The sequence below is a fragment of the Anser brachyrhynchus genome, assembly GCF_964034855.1.
Source record: "Anser brachyrhynchus genome assembly, chromosome: 2".
Classification (NCBI taxonomy): Eukaryota; Metazoa; Chordata; class Aves; order Anseriformes; family Anatidae; genus Anser; species Anser brachyrhynchus.
Genome location: NC_137695.1, coordinates 38,096,663 through 38,120,636, shown reverse-complemented (window position 1 = coordinate 38,120,636; position 23,974 = coordinate 38,096,663). Strand labels below are relative to the sequence as shown.

Here is a 23,974-nt window from a genome sequence, read left to right as displayed (position 1 = left end):
CCTGGAAGTGCTCAAGGCCAGGCTGGATGAGGCTTTGGGCAACCTGGTCTAGTGGAAGGATTGGAACGAGATGTTCTCCAAGGTCCCTTCCAACACAAACCAGCCTATGATTTCATACTATATTTTTTTCATAACGTGATACAAATGAAGGTTTCCAGAAAAGAAGTTGTCCTGTCTTCTGTTCCTGTTCTCTCCCCCACCCTTGCCCTTAGCCTCAGGAAATTACCTTCCACCATTCTGTGGCACTTAGTGATTGGGAGCATAAGAAACGCCCTCCTGGGTCAAGCCACCAGTTCATGTTTATCCTCATACTCTCTCTCTGAAGACTGAAGTAGCAGGTTCTACAGAGGGAACATAATTCTTTTCAGGATAATTTTTGACACAAATTTTAACAACAAAGGACAGGATCCAGGACAGTGCCAAATACACATCACTTTTGAAAGTGATCAGTTTTGTAATATTTTTTTTTTTAGAAAACAAATCCCTTTGAATATTCTTTCAAAACAGACATTCTATCAACTCTTAATAAAGAGAAGATCTCCCTCCTGATTGCTCCATTGCTTTACATTACTTTTTGCTTTTTGGTAACATGTCCCTGTTTCTGTGGCCTTTTCTGTTGAAGACCCTTGGACACATTAACTACTGTAACTCCATTCAAATTCTCTAATCTGAAAGTAGCAATTCCAGATGTGGCCCGGTGTTTACCTCCTCAGCACAATCTCTTGGTATCCATTACCTTGGTAGGCATCCTGTCATTTTTCACAGCTTGATCTTTTTTATTCTTCACTAACATATTGCTCTTTTGTCTTCGCTCAGCAGCATCAATATATGATATGTGTGTGGATTTAACATTTATGAAGTTGGCTTGCTGTTAAGACCTACGAACAGAGATATGCAGTCACTTACTGTAAATGCTGTATGATTTTGAAGATATGGTATTTCCAGGGTAGGGCCTTTCTTTAAAACTCATGTATTAAAATGTCCTTTATAACTGAAAACACAACAAAACAAAACAAACAAAAAACACCAGTAATAAATCTAAAGATTATAGAATCTCATGGGAATAGCAGATGTCATGTTACTATTCAGTATTCTTCCTCTACATATCTTTTTCTGTGTCATGTTGTTTTCTCATTATACCCTGCTACCTATGATGTGCGCATACCTAGTCTTTAAGCCAACTTGAAAATTTCAAGAATGGTTACAGTTCAGGACACAATTATGAAGTAAAAAGATACCATTTATATTTTTATTACATTTTTTGATACTTTTCTTGTATTCTTGATGGCCATACAGTTGCATTCACTATCTCATGGACAACCTCTCAGTCCCACAATAAATCTGAATTACAGAGTAGACTTTGAAATAACTTCTTTACTTTTTTTTTCATTCCACTGTCAGAACATGATCAGAGATTATTTGCTACTTGAGGCACAGTCATCCAAATAGACTGCCAGTTTTCATTCACGTGACTCCAGATTTGCTAAAGATTGTATTTTTTAGAACATTTGCTGCCACCAGCAATTAAGCCATAGGACTGCTCAGAAACATTCTGTGTCAGCATAGTTTGAGTGGGTGGACTGCCTTCAAGTACTTTGTTATGGGCAAACAACACAAAATTTTGGCATTAGTTGCTGTGACATCATCGGCACAGTCACAGAGATAAGAAATTAATTGTTCACTTTCTGCAAGATCTTTCAGCAATCGAAACAGACAGATGGCTTCTTATATTCATTTCTGTACCTGTTGCTTGCTCCACTTCTTAGATACTTGTCTAACTCTGGAAGCCCACAAGTAGTTCAGTCGTTATGATTTGTAAACTACTGTGCAGCATGGTAAAAAATTGTTTGTCAGAGCTGAAATTATTTCTTCAGAGATAAAAGGGACAACTGCAATTGCATTTTTGCAAGAGGTCTTGCAACAAGATGATTACAGAGCTTTTAAGCCATGAAGTCATTAATTTGAAGGATAGTAGTAGCATTTGCAAATACACGTATACTTTTTTTTATACTGGAAAATGTGATGCTGATCCATGTGAATGAAAATTGAGAAGGTTCTTCTTTTAAGATGACTGAGAGAAGTACAGGAAAATATGCTTTGATGTTGCCTACTTGATACTCTAAGTGACTGAAAATGTCATAGCTATTTCTACTGAATATAAATTATAAGGCAGCTCTGACTTGGATTATTAAAACAGTCTGAGAGATGCTTTAAGGAATTTGTGCACATAATGTTACATTTTAATCTCCCAGGGAGGTGACGGGAAGTGAAATACAGTAAAATAAAGTGAAATCTTAGAATAATTTGTCATTGTGTTCGGGATTACAAATTTATGTCTATCCATTTTCATAGGCCTCACATTTGCAAAGCAGCCACCGCCTTAAATTTTGTGGTATTGAAAATACGCTATTTCATAGTTGGAAAATTTCTAAATGTACTGCATTTGATTCATATTTTAATATTTTCTGTGATAATACTTTGATATTTACTACACATACTAGTTAGCCCTTGATTTGCAAAGCACCTTGTAGGTATTTTTCTATGGTGACTTTTTAAAATTAGGTATGCCAAATGTTACACTGAGGAAGCAGGAAACGGAACCAGACTGGGTTACAAGGGTTGGGTTTAGTGAGGTGAACTATTAAATTCTTCCTATCCTGAGTTTTCAACTGGGTCCCTAGTAGTTCCTATTTTTACCATGCAGGAATCACACTCAGAAAGATTATTGGTTCACATTTTCTTAGCATAACCATGTTGAGTTGCACCTCATGAAAGTAACCCAACTGTAGCTGTAAGCATGAAAAGTGATTAATTGTAATTAAAACAAATGCAATTCAAAAATAAATACAAATTGTGGTGTATCCTGCAAGGTTTATAGGTGGAGCATTTGCAGTACTAGGAAGTCATCCAAAAATAAGATTGTAAGGTTAAGTACTTATTTGAAGTCCATGATTTAATAATACTTTGGCATTTTAATAGTATTGTATTTTGTTGTTGCTATTTGTTTGTTTTTCCTAAGAAAAGCTCTACGCTTTTAACAATCTTTCACAGTGAAAGCGTTACTGGTCTCCAAGTCACAAGGTAGCAAGTAAATCGCTTATGACAAAGCTATGGACAGTTCTTCAATGAGCAAAGAATCACAATTAGATTATACTTTTTCTTTTCAAAGAATTTCATATACTTCCTATTGACCTGTCACGAGGTCTTGGCTAAGACCACTGCATATTATCTTACTTCAGAACTCCCTTGATGATCTCTAGCAAGAACCTGAAAATACTATCATTGAAATATTTAAAAAACGGAACTTTCTGAATCTTTTCATAAATTTTGAGGGAACGAGGTCATTCCAATGTAAATCCATTAATATCAATATGAATCAAACTCTCCTGTGTAGGCAGGCTCCCATAAAAAACTATCCAGAGACTTCTAGTCACTTGAATTTTATGATACAAAACAAGAAAGATAAGTTAGCTAAAGCACACCTTGGTTCCAAATGAAAACACAACACTGTATCAGTTGAAAGAAAAATCTATTAAGTGGTACAACAAATTAAAAGTCTTCATCTCTCCTGTGAGGTATACATATGAGCTAGGAAAATGCATATCAATGCAAATGCTTCAAAGATTATACTTCTCTTCCCACTCTTTCATGTTTACGTAGTATGTTAAAGACCTGAAGGAACACAACGTTGTGGATTTTTGATTCAATGTTCTATTGTTTTGATTGCTGTAGTACACACAGAAGAAAGCATGCAGATACCAATGCTTTTCTCAGCTGAATTAGTACTTGGCCAATGTAATGCACTTTCAATGAAGTCAGTGAAACTGTAGTGGTTTAAGTCTTCAGTTACTGACACAATGAAGAACTCCTGTATCCAGCTGCATAATGCCTAATGCAGGTAACTCTCCCATTACATTCAGTGAAAACATAAGCTGGCTAAGGAGGACAAAATCAGACCCATAATTATGACACCAGAGGAAAGGTGAAAGGTCACATTTTGTGCTACCAAGTGATCTTATATGAAGGATGAAGGCTTTAATACCTCCATCAAAGACGTATTTGGATGCAGGGCTCCTGTATGGGTGCTGCAACAACACTGCCATTTTTCCCTCCTTGAAGATGTTGAAGAAATGAAGGACAAGATCAGACTACACTGGTCTGTCCATTTCTTGGCATGGCTAAGACTGGGCATCAAAGGTTCTTCCTTTCTCCTCCAAGATTTCTGAACTAGCACAGAAACAGAAAACTGAAAATCTCGATCGGGAGACTGTAACACATAGTGCTTCTGTAGGTTGTGGGGTTTTTTTGTTTGTTTTTGTGTTTGTTTTTTTTTGGTAATTTTTTGAGCAGTCTATTCTGTAAATTAATTTATCTGCACACAGAATTGTTCATAATTTCACTTACTCTAATTCGTGTTCTTAGTAGACACTACATAATAAGTAAACAAGTCCTGAGATTGTCTTCAATACGCAAAATGGAGCTACCTTAAAATTGCACTTTGACCAACAATTTTCTTCTTCTTGAATGGCTTCAGAAAATAGGACTCTTTGCCTCCTGATTTAAGTAGCTCTCAGTTGTCACTGATTTGATTTACAGAAGAGTTTATTCCACGTAGTTATGAAAGTAGCTTATACACAGAGTCATAGCATTGAAAGGATTAAGTCAGCTGGAAATTTGTGGAAAGACAGTTACAATAGTTTTGGAAAAACTAATAAAAATTACAGTTGAACAAATAAGCTACATCTGAAAACATTAAGATAAAACCATTGTCACTTAATATTTTTTTTTTCCTCCTTAACTATGGATGATAAAAACCAGTCATGGTATCTGTACAACTGAGGACCGTCACAGTCAAACTCAGATTCTGTATGTAGCGTTCCAGTACCAGAAAAACCACCAGGGAAAATACCCGGTGAAGCTGAATATACAATTGAGGCAGCAACACATTTTGTCTTATTTGAATCAGGATGTTATTATTCATTAACCACAACATCAGTACCAGAACTATTAGTATTGCACATAAATTTTTACCGAGACTCAATTCAAAGTAAAAAACATAAATGCTAAAGTCAGCATTAGATTTTGTAATTAGCACAATTTTTCTGTTTTAATAGTTGGTGATTTAGATAAACCGTTTACGTTGCTGATTTGAATTCACAGAATCACAGAATGGCTGAGGTTGGAAGACTCCTCTGGAGGTATGCAGGTAGGAAGTATTCTTGCTGTTAAAGACTGAGGTAAAGCAGGCATTCAGTACCTCTGCCTTTTCACTGTTATGTGTAAGCAGGTGTCCCATTTCATCCATCAGTTGCCCCCATTTTCCCTAGCCTTCCTTTGATTATCAGTGCGTGTATAGAAGCCCTTCTTGTTGTCTTCGATATCCCCAGCCAGATTCAATTCCATTTCCATTTCAGCTTTCCTAACTTCAGCCCTGAATGCTCAATGTCTCTGTATTCCTCCCAGGTTATCCTGTATTGCTTCTACGCTCTGCATGCTTTTTTTTTGTGCTTGAGTTTGGCCAGGAGCACCCTGTTCACCCATGCAGGCCCCCTGGCATTTTTGCCTTACTTCCTATTCATTAGGATGGACTGCTTTTGAGCTTGAAGGAGGTAATCCTTGAATTCTAAAACCAGCCTTCTTGGGCCCTTCTTCCCTCCAGGGCCTTATCGCACAGGATTCTTCCAAGCAGACCTTTGTAGAGGTCAAAGCCTGCTCTCCTGAAGTTCAGGGTTGTGAGCTTGCTTTTTGCCCTCCTCACTCTCCTCAGGATTCTGAATTCCACCATCTCATGGTCACTGCAGCCGAGTCTGCCTCTGACCTTCACATTTTCAACTTGTTGATGAGCATGAGGTCCAGCAGCGCATCTCTCCTGGTCGGCTCCTCTGTCACTTGGAGGAGGAAGTTATCATCAGTGCACTCTAGGCACCTCCAGGATTGCTCACGTCTTGCTGCGTTGTCCCTTCAACAGACATCAGTGTGGCTGAGGTCCCCCATGTAGGCCAGGGCCTGCAAACGTGAGGCTGCGCTTATCTGTCTGTAGAGGGCCTCATCCCCTTATTCTTCCTGCTCAGATGGCCTGTAACAGACACCCACTTTAAAGCCACCTTTACCTGTCCTCCCTTTAATCCTAACTCACAAACTTGCACCTGGCTCCTCAGCAATTCCCAGGCACAGCTCCGTGCACTCTGGCTGCTTTCTCATGTAACGGGGCAACTCCGCCCTTAATCTTCCCAGCCCACCCTTCCTGAAGAGCCTCTACACCATTGCAGCGCTGCAGTCCTGGGAACCATCCTGCCATGTCTATGTGACCCCCACAGAATCACAGCCCTGCAACTGCACACAGATAACTAAAATGTTTAATGCCCATACAGTGTGTTAGTGTTACTAGTGAAGTCCAGTCACTTAAGGTAGGGACCCCAACATGTTGAGCTCCTACTAAGGATTTGGAGGATTTCGCCACAATGGTGCCTTGTGGGCACTTCCTTGCTTATACTCAAGTGCTGGAAGTGACCCTGTTTTGGGTCCATTTTACTGATTTTGTGATCCCTTCCCGTCACATCACCCTACGCTTTTTTTCTCACTGACCCTGCCTATCAATCCCTCACAGGCTTGTCAGTCACTCTCTCCCATCCCCCTTCATTCTTAGCTTAAAGCCCTGCTTATAAGGTCAGCCACCCTGCCTGCAAAAATAGCTTTGCCCTGCTTAGTGAGGTGGATCCCATCTCTCCTAAGCGGACAATGATCCGTAAACAGGGTCCCGTGATCATAGAACAGAAAACCCAGTTGCCAACAACCAAAACTATTTCATTGTTTCAATAAACTGGAAAAATGTGGATTTAGCTGCAACTGGAAGGCTCACACGGCATATGTTTTCTCCTCACATTCCTCAATTCATTTAGCTAAGAGCTAGCCAGCGACGAACCCCCACTGCCCCACCAAGCTGGTATAGCAGCACTCAGCGTGACAACGCAGGTCACTTCTTTCTGGACACAGAGAGACCACTCCCATAAACAGCGACAAACTAACAGTATTAGGTTTTGTGTTGGCATGACTGTATAGTGAGGGGTTGCCAAGACATTGTGCCAGTAACTCTTAGCACTACAGAGCTCACAAGATAACTAAGATGAATTCAAGTTCTAAGGAAGACACAAAATTCACTTTTCTTGCATGAACCAGTAAAGAAGAGACTAAACTCCCCAAAATTGCTCAACCTGGTAGCCACATAGACCAGAGTTCTGAAAAATAATTCTTCCTATAGTTAGATCATGCAGATTAAAAACACACTTTTAATTTAATGAAGATGAATAAATTTACTCGGTTGTTTAGGGTTTAAATATGAGCTATTCTAGACATAAAACTAATTCAAGGCTGAATAACTATTCTTCCTACAGTTCCATCAGTATTACAGCATCCGTTTGTACCAGTAAAACTACCATTCCTGAAATTAATGTAATAATAAAACCACAACTTTGTCTCAATGAGATGCTATAACACAGAAGTTATAACAGAAACCTAGAGAGTAGACGCCTCTTATAAAAATAAGTTGCTTCATTTTCATCGTTTCAAAGTAAGTTTTAAAACATTAGCAAAATACATCTAGTTGTTTAAAGTCAGTTCAATATGTCTACATTATAATAAGTGGCAACAAAAAATCATTCTGTTACTTAAATGGCAAATAGCAAGAAATCCCTGACTACCTTAAGTGAAATTCTGGTAGTTCTGCTTTCACTGAGGCTGAAGAAAACTCAGTGTTTCATTGAAATCTTTTCTTGCTTGGCATTTCAAGACAGGTCTTCTTGCTTTAAGAAAATCTTCTAGTACGTACTAACATTCCATGACTTTCTTCACACTTAATTTTTCCACGGGCTACTTAATATGGGTTACAAACACATGCTCCATAGTGGGTATAAATACGTGTAATTTATGAAACAATGTATTATTAGCATGACAGTCCTGACACTAAGACAGATCATTTGCTAATTTCTTACATGATACAAATATTTTTAGAAACAAACTTTTAACAAATAAAAACTTAAAAATTAAGCACCTATTTGAACTACAGAATTCACAGGTCACTTATGGATGAGATATGGATGAGATTAAAAATAAGGAAGACAAACATAGCAGACCTCTAGTTCTCTGAACAAATTCAATAACACAGTTAAAATGTATTCTTGTGTCTTCTGTTCATCTTTTGCAGATATATTCCAGGACTTGTACAGAATATGCACTGCAGTATTTATTGTAGAGAGGAATGATTAACTTTGCTTAACTGCTCTGGAGGGATTAAGTCTCATTAACTCAGAATGTTTTTGCTATGTCAGAGTCTCCAATATTATTTTCACTTTATTGTTCAATCCAACAGCGTATGGGTTGCCTTTCAATCAAACATTGGCCTCCACCCAGTTTTGAACTCAAACCCATACCTTTGCCACCCAAATCAAAGTGACTATTGTGCAATATGTCATTAAAAACGGGCAAATCAATGCTCCCTACACACAGTTTCCAATTGCTGCATGCCTTATAGCTGCTTTTTAATATGACAGCAACTGAGGTTAAATATGTAAGTTTCAATGATTTTTTCATGCCTTCAAATAATTTCATAGAATCATAGAACAGCCCAGAATGCAAGTAACCTTGAAAGATCATTATGTCAAACCTTTTGTGGGAAAAGGGAGTGTAGATGAGATTGCCTAGCACCCTGTCCAAAAGCATCTTGAAAACCTGCAGTGACAGGGATTCTGCCACATCCCTGGGAATGTTGTTCCAGTGATTGATTGCTCTCAGTGTAAAAAAATTTTTTCTTATAGCAAAACAAAACCTCTCCTGCTACAACTTGTACCCGTGGCCCTTTGTCTTCTCCAAGTGGCTCCTTGGAAGTGATAGCCTCTGTCCTCTTTGTAGCCAGCCTAGCAGCTCAACTAACATTGTCTAATGTCATGGGAGACAGGATATTTTTTGTGAAGTGGCCCAAGTTATCAGCAACAACATTTTAAATCAGATATTCATTAAAGCCCAACCTTTGATTAGGCATGTGATTAAGACTGGGTTTTCAAGAGGGCTGTCATAAAAAACGCCCAGTGCAGAACTGCTCCTTTTTCAATAATCTTGTTGTTAGCATTACAAAGTTCAAAGTCAAGAAGATACTTTTTGTCTTCAGTTGAAACTGGTCCACAGTTTATAGGGAAGGGATTCTTGTTGGTCTTCATACTGCAGTATGGCCTGTGGCCTCCAGTTCTGCCATGTTTCTAGGTATAGTCTACATAAAGAGAATTTCTAAAAAACAATCATTGCCAAAAGAAAAAAACAAAAAAGATTACTGTAAATATTGGCACTAGAAGGGCTTTAGCAGCTTCATTATGGGCATGTGAAGAATTTTAAGTAGAACCAGAAAGTCAGAGCAACCAAAATTAAAGTATATAACAGTATCTTATTTACCAATTAAAATACTGATTAGAATACTGATTTGCTATCCAAAATTGCATCAATTCACTTTGAATTAACAATTCACTCCAACACTTACTGGTTTCCTATTTTCTTGTGATTTTTTTTTCAGTTTTTCCCCCTCTTAAAAACTGATGCAGAATTTTTTTCTTCTTTTTCTTCTTATTCACTCTTTGAATTAATTTTTAAACATTCTCCACAGCTGCTGGAGGCAATGTTGTTCAAATCCTTCATAACAGCAGTATAAAAAGATAAAATCATATTGATGACTATCATGACATTTCAGCCTTTTAATAAAGGCTAGGTATAAGGGTCTCTTGCTCTCTCTCATCGCTTCCGCAACAGTGTGACCTTGTCAGGAGTCAGAACATGCTTTGGAAAGATACCATCCCGTGATAGAGATCACCGCACACTGATGTTAGGATCCCATCGATCTCTTCCTCGGCACATAAGATCTTTTTCAAAAGCACCACTTCATTTACCTACTTTCCTACTGGGACCACAGTTCTTCCAAATTCTTACATCTTACAGAGATGTTCCATCTACTGTACAAAAGGAAAGCCCTATCCGTTGAGAAGTGAGGGACAATATAGCCTAAGGTATGTCTCACTTCGCAGAGCAAAATGTCCAGCAGCTACCTGTCCCAGTCTTTAGCAGACAGACTCGTGAAGAAGACGGCAAAACTGAGCCGCAAGTGGCTAAGCAGGCTGCACAAAGCAGGGCAGCCCTTTATTATCAGTGTCACATCGTGAAACTACCACAGTACCAACACTTCTAATCATTGCTGTGTTATCATACAGCTGACATACACATTACTTCCAGTCTATGGCCATATAAATGAAATAAGACTGAGATACTGTCAGAGGTTTCCACTTCAAGCTTTTTCAGACAAATGCATATTACTTTTTTTTTTTGAATTGTAGTAAAGAATACATTAGGTAACAAGCTAACTTTATTGCTTGCTTAAGGACTTACGCATAAGCCTTAGCATCAGGGCTGTAATTTAGAATTCCTAACACGGAATGCGTTGCTTTTTCATGCAAATGCTCTGTTTGTAGTCACACTCCCCAGTTCTACAACGACAGGTGCAAATGTCCTGTAAAATGTGCACAACTTCAGATACCAAGAGCACTGCAAGAGAGCCTATTTCAAAGTGTGTCATGTAAGTCCACTGGGGACTCTAGTTACAAAATCAGAAGGGCCAAAACTCAACTTGAGCTCAATCTGGCTATTGCTATTGAAGACAATAAAAATACATAAACAAGAAAAGGAGGGCTAAGGAGAATCTCCATCCTTTATTGGATGTGGGGGGAAACAGTGAAACACAGAGGTACCTAATGCCTGTGCCTCAGCCTTCAGCAGCAAGACTTGCCAGTCCAACGTTAAAAGTCAGACTAGATGATCTCAGAGGTCTTTTCCAACCTGAATGATTCTGTGATTCTGTGATGCTTGAGCCACACTACAATACCTTCAGCAAAATGTATGTTTACTTGAATATCCACTTTGAACTACGGAGAGATGTGGCAAGAGGCCTGGAAGAGTCCAGACACCTGATTTTAAAAGTTCAATTTGCCCAACGGCCACCCAATTCCGTATGTACTTCAAATCTTACCAAAAAAAAAAAAAAGGATTTATGAAAGTATTTTTCATAAAAACGTATTTTGAAGACACCTGAAGTTCTGTTTCTGTAGAGGCACCTGAATCTTGCCAATGCTAAGCATGTGGACTGAAGGCCCACTGGGATCCACAGCTAAGCACTCCCATGCAAATTGTGGAATTTTTAAAATTAAGAAAATACATGCTCATAAGAAATGGGAAATTCAGAACAATGGCCACGTTGACTGAACCACAAGAGTAATTATTTTTTTAGGCAAAAGTTCATAAGTAATTGGCTGACTAGCACCACTTTCATAAGTGTTATTTCAACATTAAAGTCAAGAAGCTCAGTTCATTTTAATGCTTGGATTGCCTGTGTGGCAAGCTATCTAAGGTCACAGTCTAATGAAATTACTATGGAAATGTTAGCTCTCTCAGTGAACGGCTCATATAAGCTTAAGGCTGAACATAGTCAAGACGGGCTGTTTTTGAAATCATGTCCCAAGACTTTTATTATACAATTCTTTAGATATTTTTTGCTTTTCTCTTTCCTTTCTTCAACTAGAAGCACCCTGACCTAGTAAGCCTTTTCTATCTCTGACTTACATAATTAGCTGTTAAGCTGAAAGAGCTACCTTTCCAATGCTTTTCTGGAAACTACCCAAGGTCGAAGTAAAATGTCACCTAGGTCAAGAACATTTAGTACTGACCATCTACTAGCTATCCGTTCGCTTTCTGGACATGAACATTAAATTCAAATGTTAACTGTTTACATCTTTATTTCTGGCACCTCTAGAACGTTGATCATCATAGTAAAAATAACTCAATGTAGATCCTACTTTCTGCAACCGAAATTGCATTTTAACTATATATAAAGGACAATATTCACTTTGCTAACTTTACTTTTATTTCCTGAAGCTAATTGATTTCACCACACTTGGGTTTAATATGGGCTTGTTCAGACTCCGTTGTTCTACTGCAAACCATGGATAAGACAGGTATTAAGTACATGCATCAATATAATGCATAAAGAAACTAACAGATGTAATTTTTATCATAACTGGTAACAACCCTATCAGAAGCCCTAACAGAAGAATGTGAAAATGATATTTCTCAAAAATACAACTTTCCAGCCTTATTATCAGGCCCCCAGAACATAAAGAACATGCACAGCAAAAGCTTGAAAGTCACCCAGAAATCCAGAAATTTATGCCAACATATTTTTATAAAATGGCATAGTTCTACAATTATTTTTGGAAGCCTAATATATTATTTTGAACATGTGGTTTTGGCAGAAAACTTTTCCAATTTTTGGTTGTTAAAAAAATGTTTGAAAATACAAAATCCAAAACACTGGAAGACAAGAAAGCAGACAAAAAGAAACAAGGCTTCTTTCTCAAGTTTCTAATTTTTAAGCTTTATAATGTTTACTTTTGACCTAAACTATGATTTTTGATGCTTTAGGTGTTGGTATTATAGAAAATGAGACAGGATCTCTAGTAAGTTTTCAACATTTGTTTCCAAGGCCCAGTCACATGCACAGATCAGAGTGACAGAACATGCAGCAAGAAGTCAGTATCCAGCACTTGTTATTCTTGGCAGAACTTGCCTAGGAGTCAGAACAGCTGCAAACCTTGTATGGTCCCCTCTCCACGGACACAATCCATGTCATTCTAAAATGTTTCACACAAGTTATCAAATTAACGTGCTTGCACAGAACAGTTATTGTTAAAATAGTCTACCCCCTGACAGTGATGAACACAGGATGCAGTTTTGTAAATAATGCTAGCAGCTATGCCCAGAGCTTGTAGGTAATCAGTAAAGAGATTCAAGGGTATCTGGATGAGAATAAACAAACAAATAAACACACAAAACAAACAGGATATTATATCATTTGAACCAACGTTTGACAGTTTTCTGGGGTGAATTTGACCAAGCTGTTGAGTGCTACACCTTGTACTGGTCTTCTCATCCAACTATGCTGTTATCTATCTCAGCTGGTATTACCAATACTGTTCAAGATTTGTCCTTCCATGCCTGGATCTACTACAAACAGAAACAAATCTGACCATTCAGAAGAACCCAAAGTGGGTCCTAGCAGCTGACCACCTCCAGGGATGGGGTATCCACAACTTCTCTGGGCAACCTGTTCCAGTGCCTCACTACTCTCATAGTGAAGAATTCCCTCCAAATATCTAGATCTAAATTTACCCTCTTTATCCCAACTCTGTGCTGGGATCCACATTTAATACCAATGTACTCAGAGCATCATTGCTAAACATGTGTATGACCCAAAATACTATGCCTTAGCTCAAGGACCTGGCACACTTGTTACGAAATAAGTATCAAATCCGTATTTCTGACTAGCAAGCACATGAAAAATCTTTTTTTTACTTTTATATTTATGCACATATATAATAAACATATAGCAGTAGCTTCCTTTCAACCCAATACCTACCTAGTCAGTGAATATATCTGTGAACACACAGTGGACAAGTCCATCTGTATCCAGTTCTTCAGATTCCTTCCACCTTTAAAAAAAAAAAAAAAAAGAAAGAAAGAAAGAAAGTCATGGCAAGTTTTAACATAGAACATTTTCTTGAAGAAATCCTTGCTCATAAAGTTTCTAAGACATCTCAGGCCTACATGATCTTTTGTAGATAGCCCTGAGTAAAATTCCAATGTTCCTACTTGATACAATGTAAAATCCCTTAAGAGGTGGCTTTCCAGCAACTTTTCGGCTGGAATGCAAGTTATTCTCACAGCCCTGGACAGGGTTTCCAATGCTCAATTTTCAGTTTATGTGCAGCTCTGATGCTACAAGAACCTATTTACAAAAAGGTCTCAAATACAGTAGGTCCTTTTTAATTATGCTGAATGACTCATGCAAGGCCTAAACACTTGAGTAAGCTTAGCCTGGTACCACCATTACAGTACTCACATCCAATTTCCAATGCCTTGTTATTTCTGAGCTCAGCCATTTGTGGCTATTGTCACCTCCAATTATTTTGTTCCTTATGATTCATTTCCAGTCTGTTGTGGCAACTGTGTGGGTATCTACATTTGGAAAACTGCAGGCAAAACAGTTATGAACACTCAGATTTTCAGAGAAAGTTTCTCCCTTCAAGCAGATACCTCACATAATTCTGATCAACAAAGCTGTGGAATGAAGGACACGAAAGAGGCCGTGTAAACATTCATTCAGCCAATTCAGTTAACCAAGGATTTTCTGAACAAGTAATTTATGCTTCCACTAAATAAACAAAGATGAAGGCCAAATTTTAGAACGGTTGTGTTATTACATGATACTACAGATTTGTTAATCAACATGAATTAGTTGGTGGCTGATCTTTTGTATTGCTAGATTAAAAGCCAGAAATGATACACTGAACTGAACATGCCAAGTTTAAGATAGCAAGACCTTGACGCTCTCACACTCTCAAAGACTGAGTGACATTCTCCCTGGCCACCACCCCAGCCACACATCCCATCTTTCCTGGGACTCTAGTAGTGGTCAAACAGTTGTGCAATGAGTTGGATAAGCCTGCTTGTCCTACTGAAAATTAATCTTTCTCTTACTCCCAACAAAGGGTTAGTTTTCAGCAAGCTGGTCCTGCAAGTGCATAATCACAAGTGCAAGAACACATAGTTAAGAGATGAAAGGGAGACTGGAATTGCTCTTTTTGGCAGCAGCATTGTGTTAGATCAGCTTAAATTGATCATTAAGCAGCACCCAGAGTATTGGAGCGAAATAGCTGTAGTCTTGTGTTTTTTTAGTTTGTTTGCTTGTTGTTTTTCATTTTTGTTTTCAAACCTGACAAAAGGCATTGCTTAACTTTTCTTAAGTCAACTGCCACAGCAACAGGGGACACCACTCACTTGTCTTGACACAAATATCCCTGACATCAGTTCTCCTCACTAAAGAAAGTATTTTAGAAACAGAAAATAAAATGGAGACTTTTTTTTAAGAAATATAACTTGTGAAATTGTGGACACATTTTGTATACAACGACACTCAGAAATATAAGCAATCTGCTTTGGTCTCCAACACTCCATCCCCTCTTATTTAGTCTTAGATGTCCTTCCTTATTCTATAATTGAAATAATTTCACGGGTAGAAATAATGTTCATAGATACAACAGATACAATGTGATTTACTGTACCATTAATTCAAAACGTATGGACCATGCTGTATTGCAAACTGAAGAGACTAAACCAAACTAAACCAAACTAAAAATGTTTGATGACGATATCTTTTTGTCCTAACTCAAGCAGCACAGGAAAGTTGCCAATCTAATAATTCACCTCAACAAAGAAATTTCTGATCATTCTGGCAATGAAAGTTGACAGTGTGAAAGTTTCCTCCAGTACATTCAATATTACTTAATTTCCATAATTAAAGCAGATAAATTATGCCATTTTTTTTATTAAAATCAGAAAACTAAACTTGAGAAAGTGCCACTAATGTAACACAAAAATAGATGGCATAACATAATGACTAAAAACTGGAAAAGATTCTTGTTCTGATTTTGTTTTCCCACCAATATATAATACGATTTTTGAAAGGAAAAAAAAATCATCAAGTTCTGGCAAAAACGCTAAAACAAAGATTTACTACCCAATTTGCAAGTAGTTTAGTATCCTAATATATATATTTAGATCCAAATATACATTCCAGCAAAGATACTGCAAATGAAACTCATTCAAAAGTTAATTAAGGCTTCTCTACACACGGAACTGTTCCTGATTAATTCCATATGGAGCCATTCTGATTACAGAAGTGCCTCATTCCATTTTAGTTAAAAATGAGCTGGTTTGTTCTGGAATGAGAGTGCCCGTACATGGAATTAATCAGAATCATTTGTAGACTATTTTAATTACTTGTGACCAAACAGGATTAAAAAAAAAAACAGAGTGCATTTGTATAATGCAGACTTTAATTCATGTGAAGTTTTGTGCTGGCCTAATTGTTATCTGGAAGGATCAATTTGTAAGAGTGCTATCTTAAATAAAATACCTGATCAAAAAATACTCATTAGTAACAAGTGATATTTCATCCTTTTTCAATAGGTATAGTTCAAAAAAAAAGTATATCAGAGGAAATACACCATAGCGAAAAGCCACGTGTTTCTGCAGAGGGCTTCTAAGCGTCAGGGGCTGTGATGTGAGAGCACAGACACCTACACACAATCTGGTCTTATTTCAGGGTCAGGACTGTTTCATAGTCCAGGCTAACTGCATGATAAAAACTACACGAGAAGATGGCACGCAGGACTGGAACCTCTCTGTTTTCCTCGGTCTTGGGCAATAAAGGAGCTCGTATACCAGTCAGAGCAAAGCTCCGGCCCCAGCAGTTGTCATCATGCATATCATCTTGGCTTTTTCCTCACACAAAGGATGGAGTGAGACGCCTCAGCACATTAGTGTTGAAATGGAAGGGGACAACAACAACAAGAAAATGCCCACAGAGAAGCTTTCCAGGAAGGGTTTCAGAGCGATTAGGCCACAAGACCAGCATCGTTGGTAACAGGACAATACCACCACCTAATATTTTTGTCATAACATATGTCTAGACTGACAATACTTTTCTAAGACTGGTATATAGCCCGTTATCAGTACTTGCCATTTCTGTTCTTTGTTTTCTTTGACTCGAACATTTTTGAATGGTTGAAAAGTAACAATTTTGGCTGTCTGTTCAGATGACTTGTCACCAAACGGTATTGTGATACTGTGGAGGAAAAAAAAAGGAATTTTAAGTACACTTTGATTTTTATAACCCTATACACATCACCTCCGTAAGAGATACACCGCAATGATAATCTCTTTTGTAGTCAATATTCTATGGATTTCTTATTCATGATTTAAATTTATGATGTTCACCTACTAGATTAAAAAAATGTGAAGGATTTGAAAAATTGTCTCTCTAAAATCAAATTATGAGTGGGGAAGTACACTTTGCAGGCAGTTAATAAAGACAAAATGTAGAATAACCTTTTTACATTTATAAAAGTGACATAACCAGTACAATCTGAACATATTTGTTGGCTTCCTTTGGCACAAGTATGTTTCAGAAGCTATTGACCCTCCAAAAGAATTCTAGCTGCTTTAGAAAACACGCTTAGTTATTAAGTTTGCAAAAATATTTTGTAGGGTTTACTTACACTACACAAATTTTTGGTATAGATATACTTGTTATGCAGACTGAGCATAACCCTTTTTCCTGGCAGCATATGCATTTCGGCTGGAACTTCTAGTGAAAATAGTTACAAGAAACAAGTTTCTTCGTTAACACACCTTGTTTCTCCTCTAGTGGAACACTGCTTATTGAAGCAAACAGCTCTTTCAACCCTTTTGTCATGTAGACAGCAGTTGTGTCTGCAGCACAAGGGTAGCTTTCCCAGCAAACCTTTTAAATTGTAGACACTCATATGCAAATAATCCCCAACTATTCAGCACAGCTCTGTAAAAAGTCTGTAGTTATTGGTTTCAAAGCTGTAAAAGAGCTCTCTGGATGTGCTACTAACTCTGGAATAACCAATGAGACTTCAAATATCCTGCAGTTAACTGTTTGATCCTTTGTGCAAGAAAGGAGAACACAAACCAGAAATGCTGTGTTTACTGTAAATATGTCATTCTGCTACTGAGCTCAGTAGGTGCTAAATATCATTTATTGTCCTCTTCTTTCTCATTTCAGTCAGGACTAAGTGAACCTAACAGCATCTACAAATACATTCATGCGGCCCCATACCATACCAAATGCTGCTCTTTTGTGACTAGGGAAAGGTTTTGGGTGACTCAGAACATGTGTGACATCTTCCTAAGTGAGCCTGAAGCTTTAATCCCTGCTCCAGCAGGCAGGAAGAGTCCTGCAGTGAGCTGATGGGGCAGCAGAAAAGGTTCAAACATGTGTTATAAGCTCTTTTACTCTATGTATGAATAAGCTATTTTGCTTCCACAAACAGAATGTGGGTTCTTACCTGCTATCTGCAAATAGGGCTGTCAGCACTGATGTAAGGAAATCAGTGCTGAGTATTTATATCAATAAGCAGTTTCCCTTCTAGGAGCAAAAGTGGCAAAGATCCACTCCTGGTTCTTTCAATTTCTTCTTCGCAGTGTCAACACTTAGCTTAGAAACTTTGGCGAAAGGTATATAATTAATATAAGTTTGCAGAAATATAAAGGAATACCAGACCCAGCAGGCAGAGTTCAGTGCAGTAGGTGTCTCATAACCTTCACCTATAAATCAGGATCAAGAGGTCTGAGAGATCAAAAGATACAGAAGACTTTAAGCCATAGCTGGAAACTGCCTGAAATCAGAAAGATTTGTCCAAGCTTCAAAAGGTGAGTGGTCCTGCAGATTGTACATACAAAGTTATCTTTTTAGGGTTTCCCAACTCTATACACCAGGCATGCATATAAGATTGCAGCCCACTATTTCAGTCATGTCACATGTGATTTTTCATCTACGGTAAGAAATAATCTAAGAAGCGCAGAGTATTTACAACACATACTATAAAAAACATTTTGAATTAAAATTTTGTATGAGAGTCTTAAAAGTACCACTACCCCTTTCTTCTGTCCTTTTCAGCAGATAATTAATGTTTGTAACAATGAAAAATGATTAACACCACACTGTAAGTTTTATTTCATCAAACATAAAATGCGAAGTCTGTGGAATTCCTTGCTTTGCTGAGGTCTTGGTTGCAATTTAAGCAATAGTCATAAGCAAAATGGTATCTTTGGACTGAGAGGCGTAAGAGGAGAAATATTTTAGTCCTCAATATTACTGCTCCATGGGGGTATTTCTAGTGTTTCTCCAAAAAGAACTATCCACAGTATGTAGTATATGACGTGAGCACCCATTAGGCTTAGAAGCCGACTGAAATCTTTCAGGAGCCAACAGCTGGGCAAAAGATGTGTTAAATCAGGGCCAAGGCAGACGGCTGAGCCAGTTCTCTGAGCCCCGGGTGTGTTTCCATCAAGGCTGGCACCCCACTTTAGAATATTTAGAAAACCATTAAAAGATGCTGCTTTTCCTCCTCCTTTCTTCTATAGCATATGGAAGGGTGATGCTCTGCAAGGAAGTGCCAAGATGACATTAGTAATGCCATCATACTTGGTGAAACCTGTGTGTGTTGAACATTACTTATTTCCCTGTTTTAGCTTCTACATCCTGCTCATTTGACACAAGAGGTACCATCTAAAGTGAAAAACCCTGAAGAAAGGGACACCGTAAGCACCTCACACACCTTAACGAGCTCAAGGAAGAGAAGTTTTTAGAGTCTGCAGGGTTACACAAGAGGCAGAAGAGCCTGCAGCACACCTAAGAAACTAATGAGAAAATCTGACAGAGACTCTGACTCCTCTTGCAATGCGAAAAAAAAAAAAACAAACACAAAACCTTCTTCCTAAAAACTAGGGGCAATGCGTACAATTTGTTACAATTCAGGGCAGCCCTTGTCTGTCTGTTCAGTTCCACTCAGTTCAGAGGCTTCTCGGGTCTAAAAGCTGATGGAGCATGGAAACAAGGACTTGGACAGGCTAGACTGCTTAAATATATATATATATATATACACACATATATATATTCTGTCTTATTTAGTCTTTTTTTTTCTTTTATTCTTTAATAAAAATAAAATCATTTGTCCTGTTTAATCACCAGTTCAAATAAAAGCAATCTTTTGGTCTTCAAGACCTTTTTAACCCTTGGGGAACTCATTTGAAGGAAGAGACCTGCATGTGCCTACTTCTCCGTGGTCTTGCCACACTTCTGCAATTCCCGATTTCTGTTCTGGAGCGCAGCACGACACCTTGGGCCTGAAATGGCTGGGCAGATCGGTGCTGCTGGCTGCATGCTGCAGCTGAGGCCTTGCAAAAAGGCACGTGAGCTGGCACACGGGGAGGCCAAGCAGTTCACACACGGGCAGCAGCCGCTGCCCTGAGAGAGGCTGAGCAAGCCAAGGGCTGGCTGCTGTCGCCTGCCCCGAAAGGCTGCTGGCCTGAGGACAGTCAGGGCATTTCAGTCTGGGAGCCAGACAACTGGAGGTAGCTATGACAAAGGTCTATAAAGCCATGAATGGCAGCAGAAAGGTGAAAAAAGGGCAAACCAAGGCTTTTAAGTCACAAACGAGATGGAGCTAATTAAATTATTGGGAAAAAAGCTTAAACAAACAAGTACTTTCTCCAACCAACGCCTATTTACCTAGGGGAACTCAGTGCCAAAGTACTGTGCAGGCCTATGCCTAAGTTGGGTTCAAAAAGCAGCCAGAAAAATTTACAGGAAAAATCATCAAGTTTTATCAAATACAGTAATGAAGGGGCTTCAAGAAATGGTTTTGTGGTGGCCAAACACAAGGGGAAAGTACAAGCAAGAAGAACCACTCTGTGCTGGCCCTGTCTTTACATCCTCCCCCTAAGCACTCCTGCGGGCTTTTAGGAACAAAGACACTTACTTGGAGGGACATCTGATCTGACCACGCAGAACCATTTTTAAATATTCTTGTATAATTCACTTGTATAATTCATTCTTAAAAGATATTTGGATGAAGAACATTACGTACCTGTACAACACATTAATTTTTGTCACAGTCATGCTACATGCCGTAGTACAAACTGAAGCATGTATCAGTGTGCCTTCCTACAGCAGCAAAGTTATTCAGGTTAAAATTTAATTAAATAGTCAGAAGTTAAATGCCTAAAAGCTAACCACAATGAACTGTTAGCCTTAAATATACCCTCAACCACAGAGCTATGATTTCAGCATTGCCCCAGCTGAGATTATTGGTATCTCAAGTATGCAAGGGTTAGATGCTAGCCCTTTATTAGGTTAGATACTAACCCCTGCATTACTGTGTGCCTATTGTATCGAGTTAAATTCATTATCAGGCTAATTAAAGTGTTCTAAAATAATGCAGTTTCAAGAAAAACAACCCCCAAAGGAATTCCCCTACCAAGTCAATGAATTAATGTTCAAAATAATGTTGTCATTTCCATCCAAGTCAAGGAGAAAAGGTAATTTTACAGAGATTTTATACATGCAGACATTTACTGCATCTTTTAAAAAATCCGTATTTGTGTTGCATTACTTCCTGCAGAGTTAGAAAAAAACACTCAGCCAATGATCCACTACATTTCAATGGATTTTACTGTGCTGGTAAAAACACAGATTCTGTTAGCTCACTGAAGTCAGTGGAAATTCTACTAATGATTCCAGTGTGAGTTTAAACAGCATGCCTTTTTTTTCCCACCTAATATTCATGTTCATCAAAACAACATTATTGTATATCCCTTTAAACAGCTACTGGGATGCAAACGGCAGTAAAGGAACTACATACAGCAGCTCCTTTAAAGCTGACTGTGAAATGCATGGCACATTTTCTTGTGCCATCAGAAACTCATCAAACAGACATTCAAAACCTATTTGGTAAAATCAGCACCCTTTTCTTAAGCCAGCTTCCCTAGCTGTCTAAAAGTCAGAAACCCCTTCTACTGTTCTTAAGCTAGTAGCTTGCATATCTCTTATGTCCTTGTTTTCATGTTCATGTTTTCATTTCCTAAAAGCAGTTGGATATTTTAGGTTTGACGAAATGGAACTGGGAGGAGTGGCAGATATACCAGAGGGTCGTGCTGGCATCCAGAGGGAACATCCAGAGGGAAGATCCAGAGGGAACAGGATGAAGGGTTCTGAAATGAACCTCAAAAAGTACAAAAAGAAGTGAAAAAGTGTGAAAACCTGCACCTGGGGAGGAACAATGCCAGGCACCAGGACGTGCTGGTGTAAACCTGGCTGGAAAGCAGCTTTGTAGGAAAGGTCCCTGGGGTCCTGGCGGACAGCAAGTTGAACATGAGTCAGCAATATTGCCCTTGCCACAAAGATAATTTAACGGCATCCTAGATCGCATTAGGTAAAGCATCGCCAGCAGGTCGAGGGAGGTGATCCTTCCCCTCTGCTCACCACTGTCTAAGTCATGCCTGGAGAGCTGGCTCCAGTTCTGTGTGCTCACAAGAGAGATGTGGACACACTGGAGAGAGCTTGATGCAGGGCCACCAAGATGATGAAGGGACTGGAGCATCCTTCCTTTGAGGAAAGGCAGAGAGACCTGGGACTGTTTTAGCTTAAAGAGAAGGCTCAGGGTGATCTTATCAAAGTCTGCAAATACAGGGAGAGTACAAAAACAGGCTCTTCTCACTGGTGCCCAGTAACAGAACAAGGGGCAGGGGGCACAAAGTGGAACATGGGAAGCAGCATCTGAATATCAGGAAACACTTTTTCACTGCGCAGGTGACCGAGTGCTGGCACAGATTGCCCAGAGAGGTTGAGGAGCCTCCCTCCTTGAGATATTCAAAAGCCACCTGGACATGCTCCAGGGCAACCTGCTCTGGGCATCCTGGCTTGAGCAGGGGGGGTTGGATCTGAGGACCCTGAGGTCCCTTCCCACCTCAACCGTTCTGTGTTTCTGTTTACAAAAATACTCAAGAAAAGCTCTCAATTCTCAAAAAGAGGTCTCAAAACTATCTTGCTATCTAAAAGGTAAAGGATTTTTTTTAAATAGTATTTGCAGCACCACTTCCAGAACAGTGATCTTCCACTTAACAGCAAACAGGAGGTAATTGCTCCTTCAGAATGCTTCTAGTTAGGGCCATAAAAGAGGTGTAAAGAAGGTAGCCGCTTCCCTTCCCCCGCTAAAAAGGAAACAAAACCCAAAAAAACAACCTGGTTTCTGCTCTATTTTAGAGTATTCAGATTAGTTTTAGTTTCAGGAGTTATTAAAAACAGAATTACTCTTTTTGTGCTTAAGAGATTGCGTACTAAACCTGTTGCCACTCTTGAGATCAAGTATGAATCTATGAGTTATATAATATTTTCCCTTCATTGTTGTACTTTTTCAAGGCTCTCAGCCATTTCAAGCAAAAATGGAAAAGATCTGATACGGTACTGTAGAGCATACTGTATTGTTGAGCACCTCTTTTTTTTTTTTCCACAACGAGGGTGGTGAGAGACTGGAACACGTTGCCCGGAGAAGCTGTAGGTGCCCCATCACTGGAAGTGTGTGATTACTGTCAGGCCGGACAGAGCTCTGAGCAATCTGCTCTAGTGAAAGATATCCTTGCCCAAGGCAGGGTGGTTGGACTAGATGATCTGTAAGGTCCCTTCCAACCCAGCCCATTCTGAGATTCTATACTTAGGTAAAAGGACATTAGATGTATGAAAGCCTATGTAATGTGTTTACCTTTAGCTAATACAGTAACCCCACTAGCTTTATCAAAATCCCTCATACCATGAACATAAATACATCTTTTTTTGATATGGGCTTTGTTATCGGTATTACCTAAACCAACTCTGGGTCCAGGCGTATCTAGTGCAGCAGTCTACTTTTGATCATTAGTATCAGCATCTGAAAAAGGTGCACATTTGGTACATTTTAAAAAGTGACACAGGTATTAGAACAAATAAAATCACATGTGAAAAAATGGCCTGCTTGTTTTATGCACTCCAGTTGATCGGTTTAGGTTTGGATTTTTTTTTCTCCTTATTCATTCAAGTCTTGACACTTCGAAAGAGTTAGTAAGCTGGCATAGTCAACAGTTTGTCACAACATCCACATTCTCTCCCTGAAGCTTCCCAAAACCTAGATCTCAACAGAAGAAAGCAATGGTAGGTATAGACAAACACTTAAAACCGACTTTGAGGCCAGTAGAAGCACGTTATTGCCATAGAAACAGGCCATCTTCCATAGATGTTTCCTTCTAGAGGCCCTAAGTGACTAGTGAAGAGAACGGGCTGGTTTTCAGCACATGCACTGAGGTGTAATGGCAACAGCTTGGAGTATCCACGGAACATCGCCTCATGAAAACGTTGGTAAAACGCTTCAGCTGTCCCTCACCACCTCGGCCGCCCCCCAGCCCCCCAGGGACCGGCCGCTGCCCTCACGCC

The 23,974-nt window shown here is 38.9% G+C and overlaps 1 protein-coding gene across 8 annotated transcripts in view; it reads right to left on the bottom strand.

Annotated features, from left to right (window-relative positions):
* LOC308189565 (uncharacterized protein) overlaps positions 1–23,945 on the bottom strand; it is a 76,895-nt gene extending 52,950 nt beyond the window's left edge. Inside the window, exons 1-4 of one of the 8 annotated variants that reach the window (XM_080579702.1) lie at positions 17,335–23,945; positions 16,664–16,768; positions 13,499–13,571; positions 1,132–9,259 (exon numbers count right to left, since the gene is read on the bottom strand). In XM_080579702.1, coding sequence (XP_080435828.1) covers positions 9,157–9,259; positions 13,499–13,571; positions 16,664–16,768; positions 17,335–17,398 — 345 coding nt within the window. In that variant the 5' untranslated portion in view covers positions 17,399–23,945 and the 3' untranslated portion in view covers positions 1,132–9,156. Of the gene's footprint in view, positions 1–1,131; positions 9,260–9,287; positions 13,084–13,498; positions 13,572–15,853 lie in introns of those variants that run through there. The other 7 variants (XM_080579701.1, XR_013946436.1, XR_013946437.1 and 4 more) reach the window with 7 other exon arrangements.
* Positions 23,946–23,974: the final 29 nt, after the last annotated feature.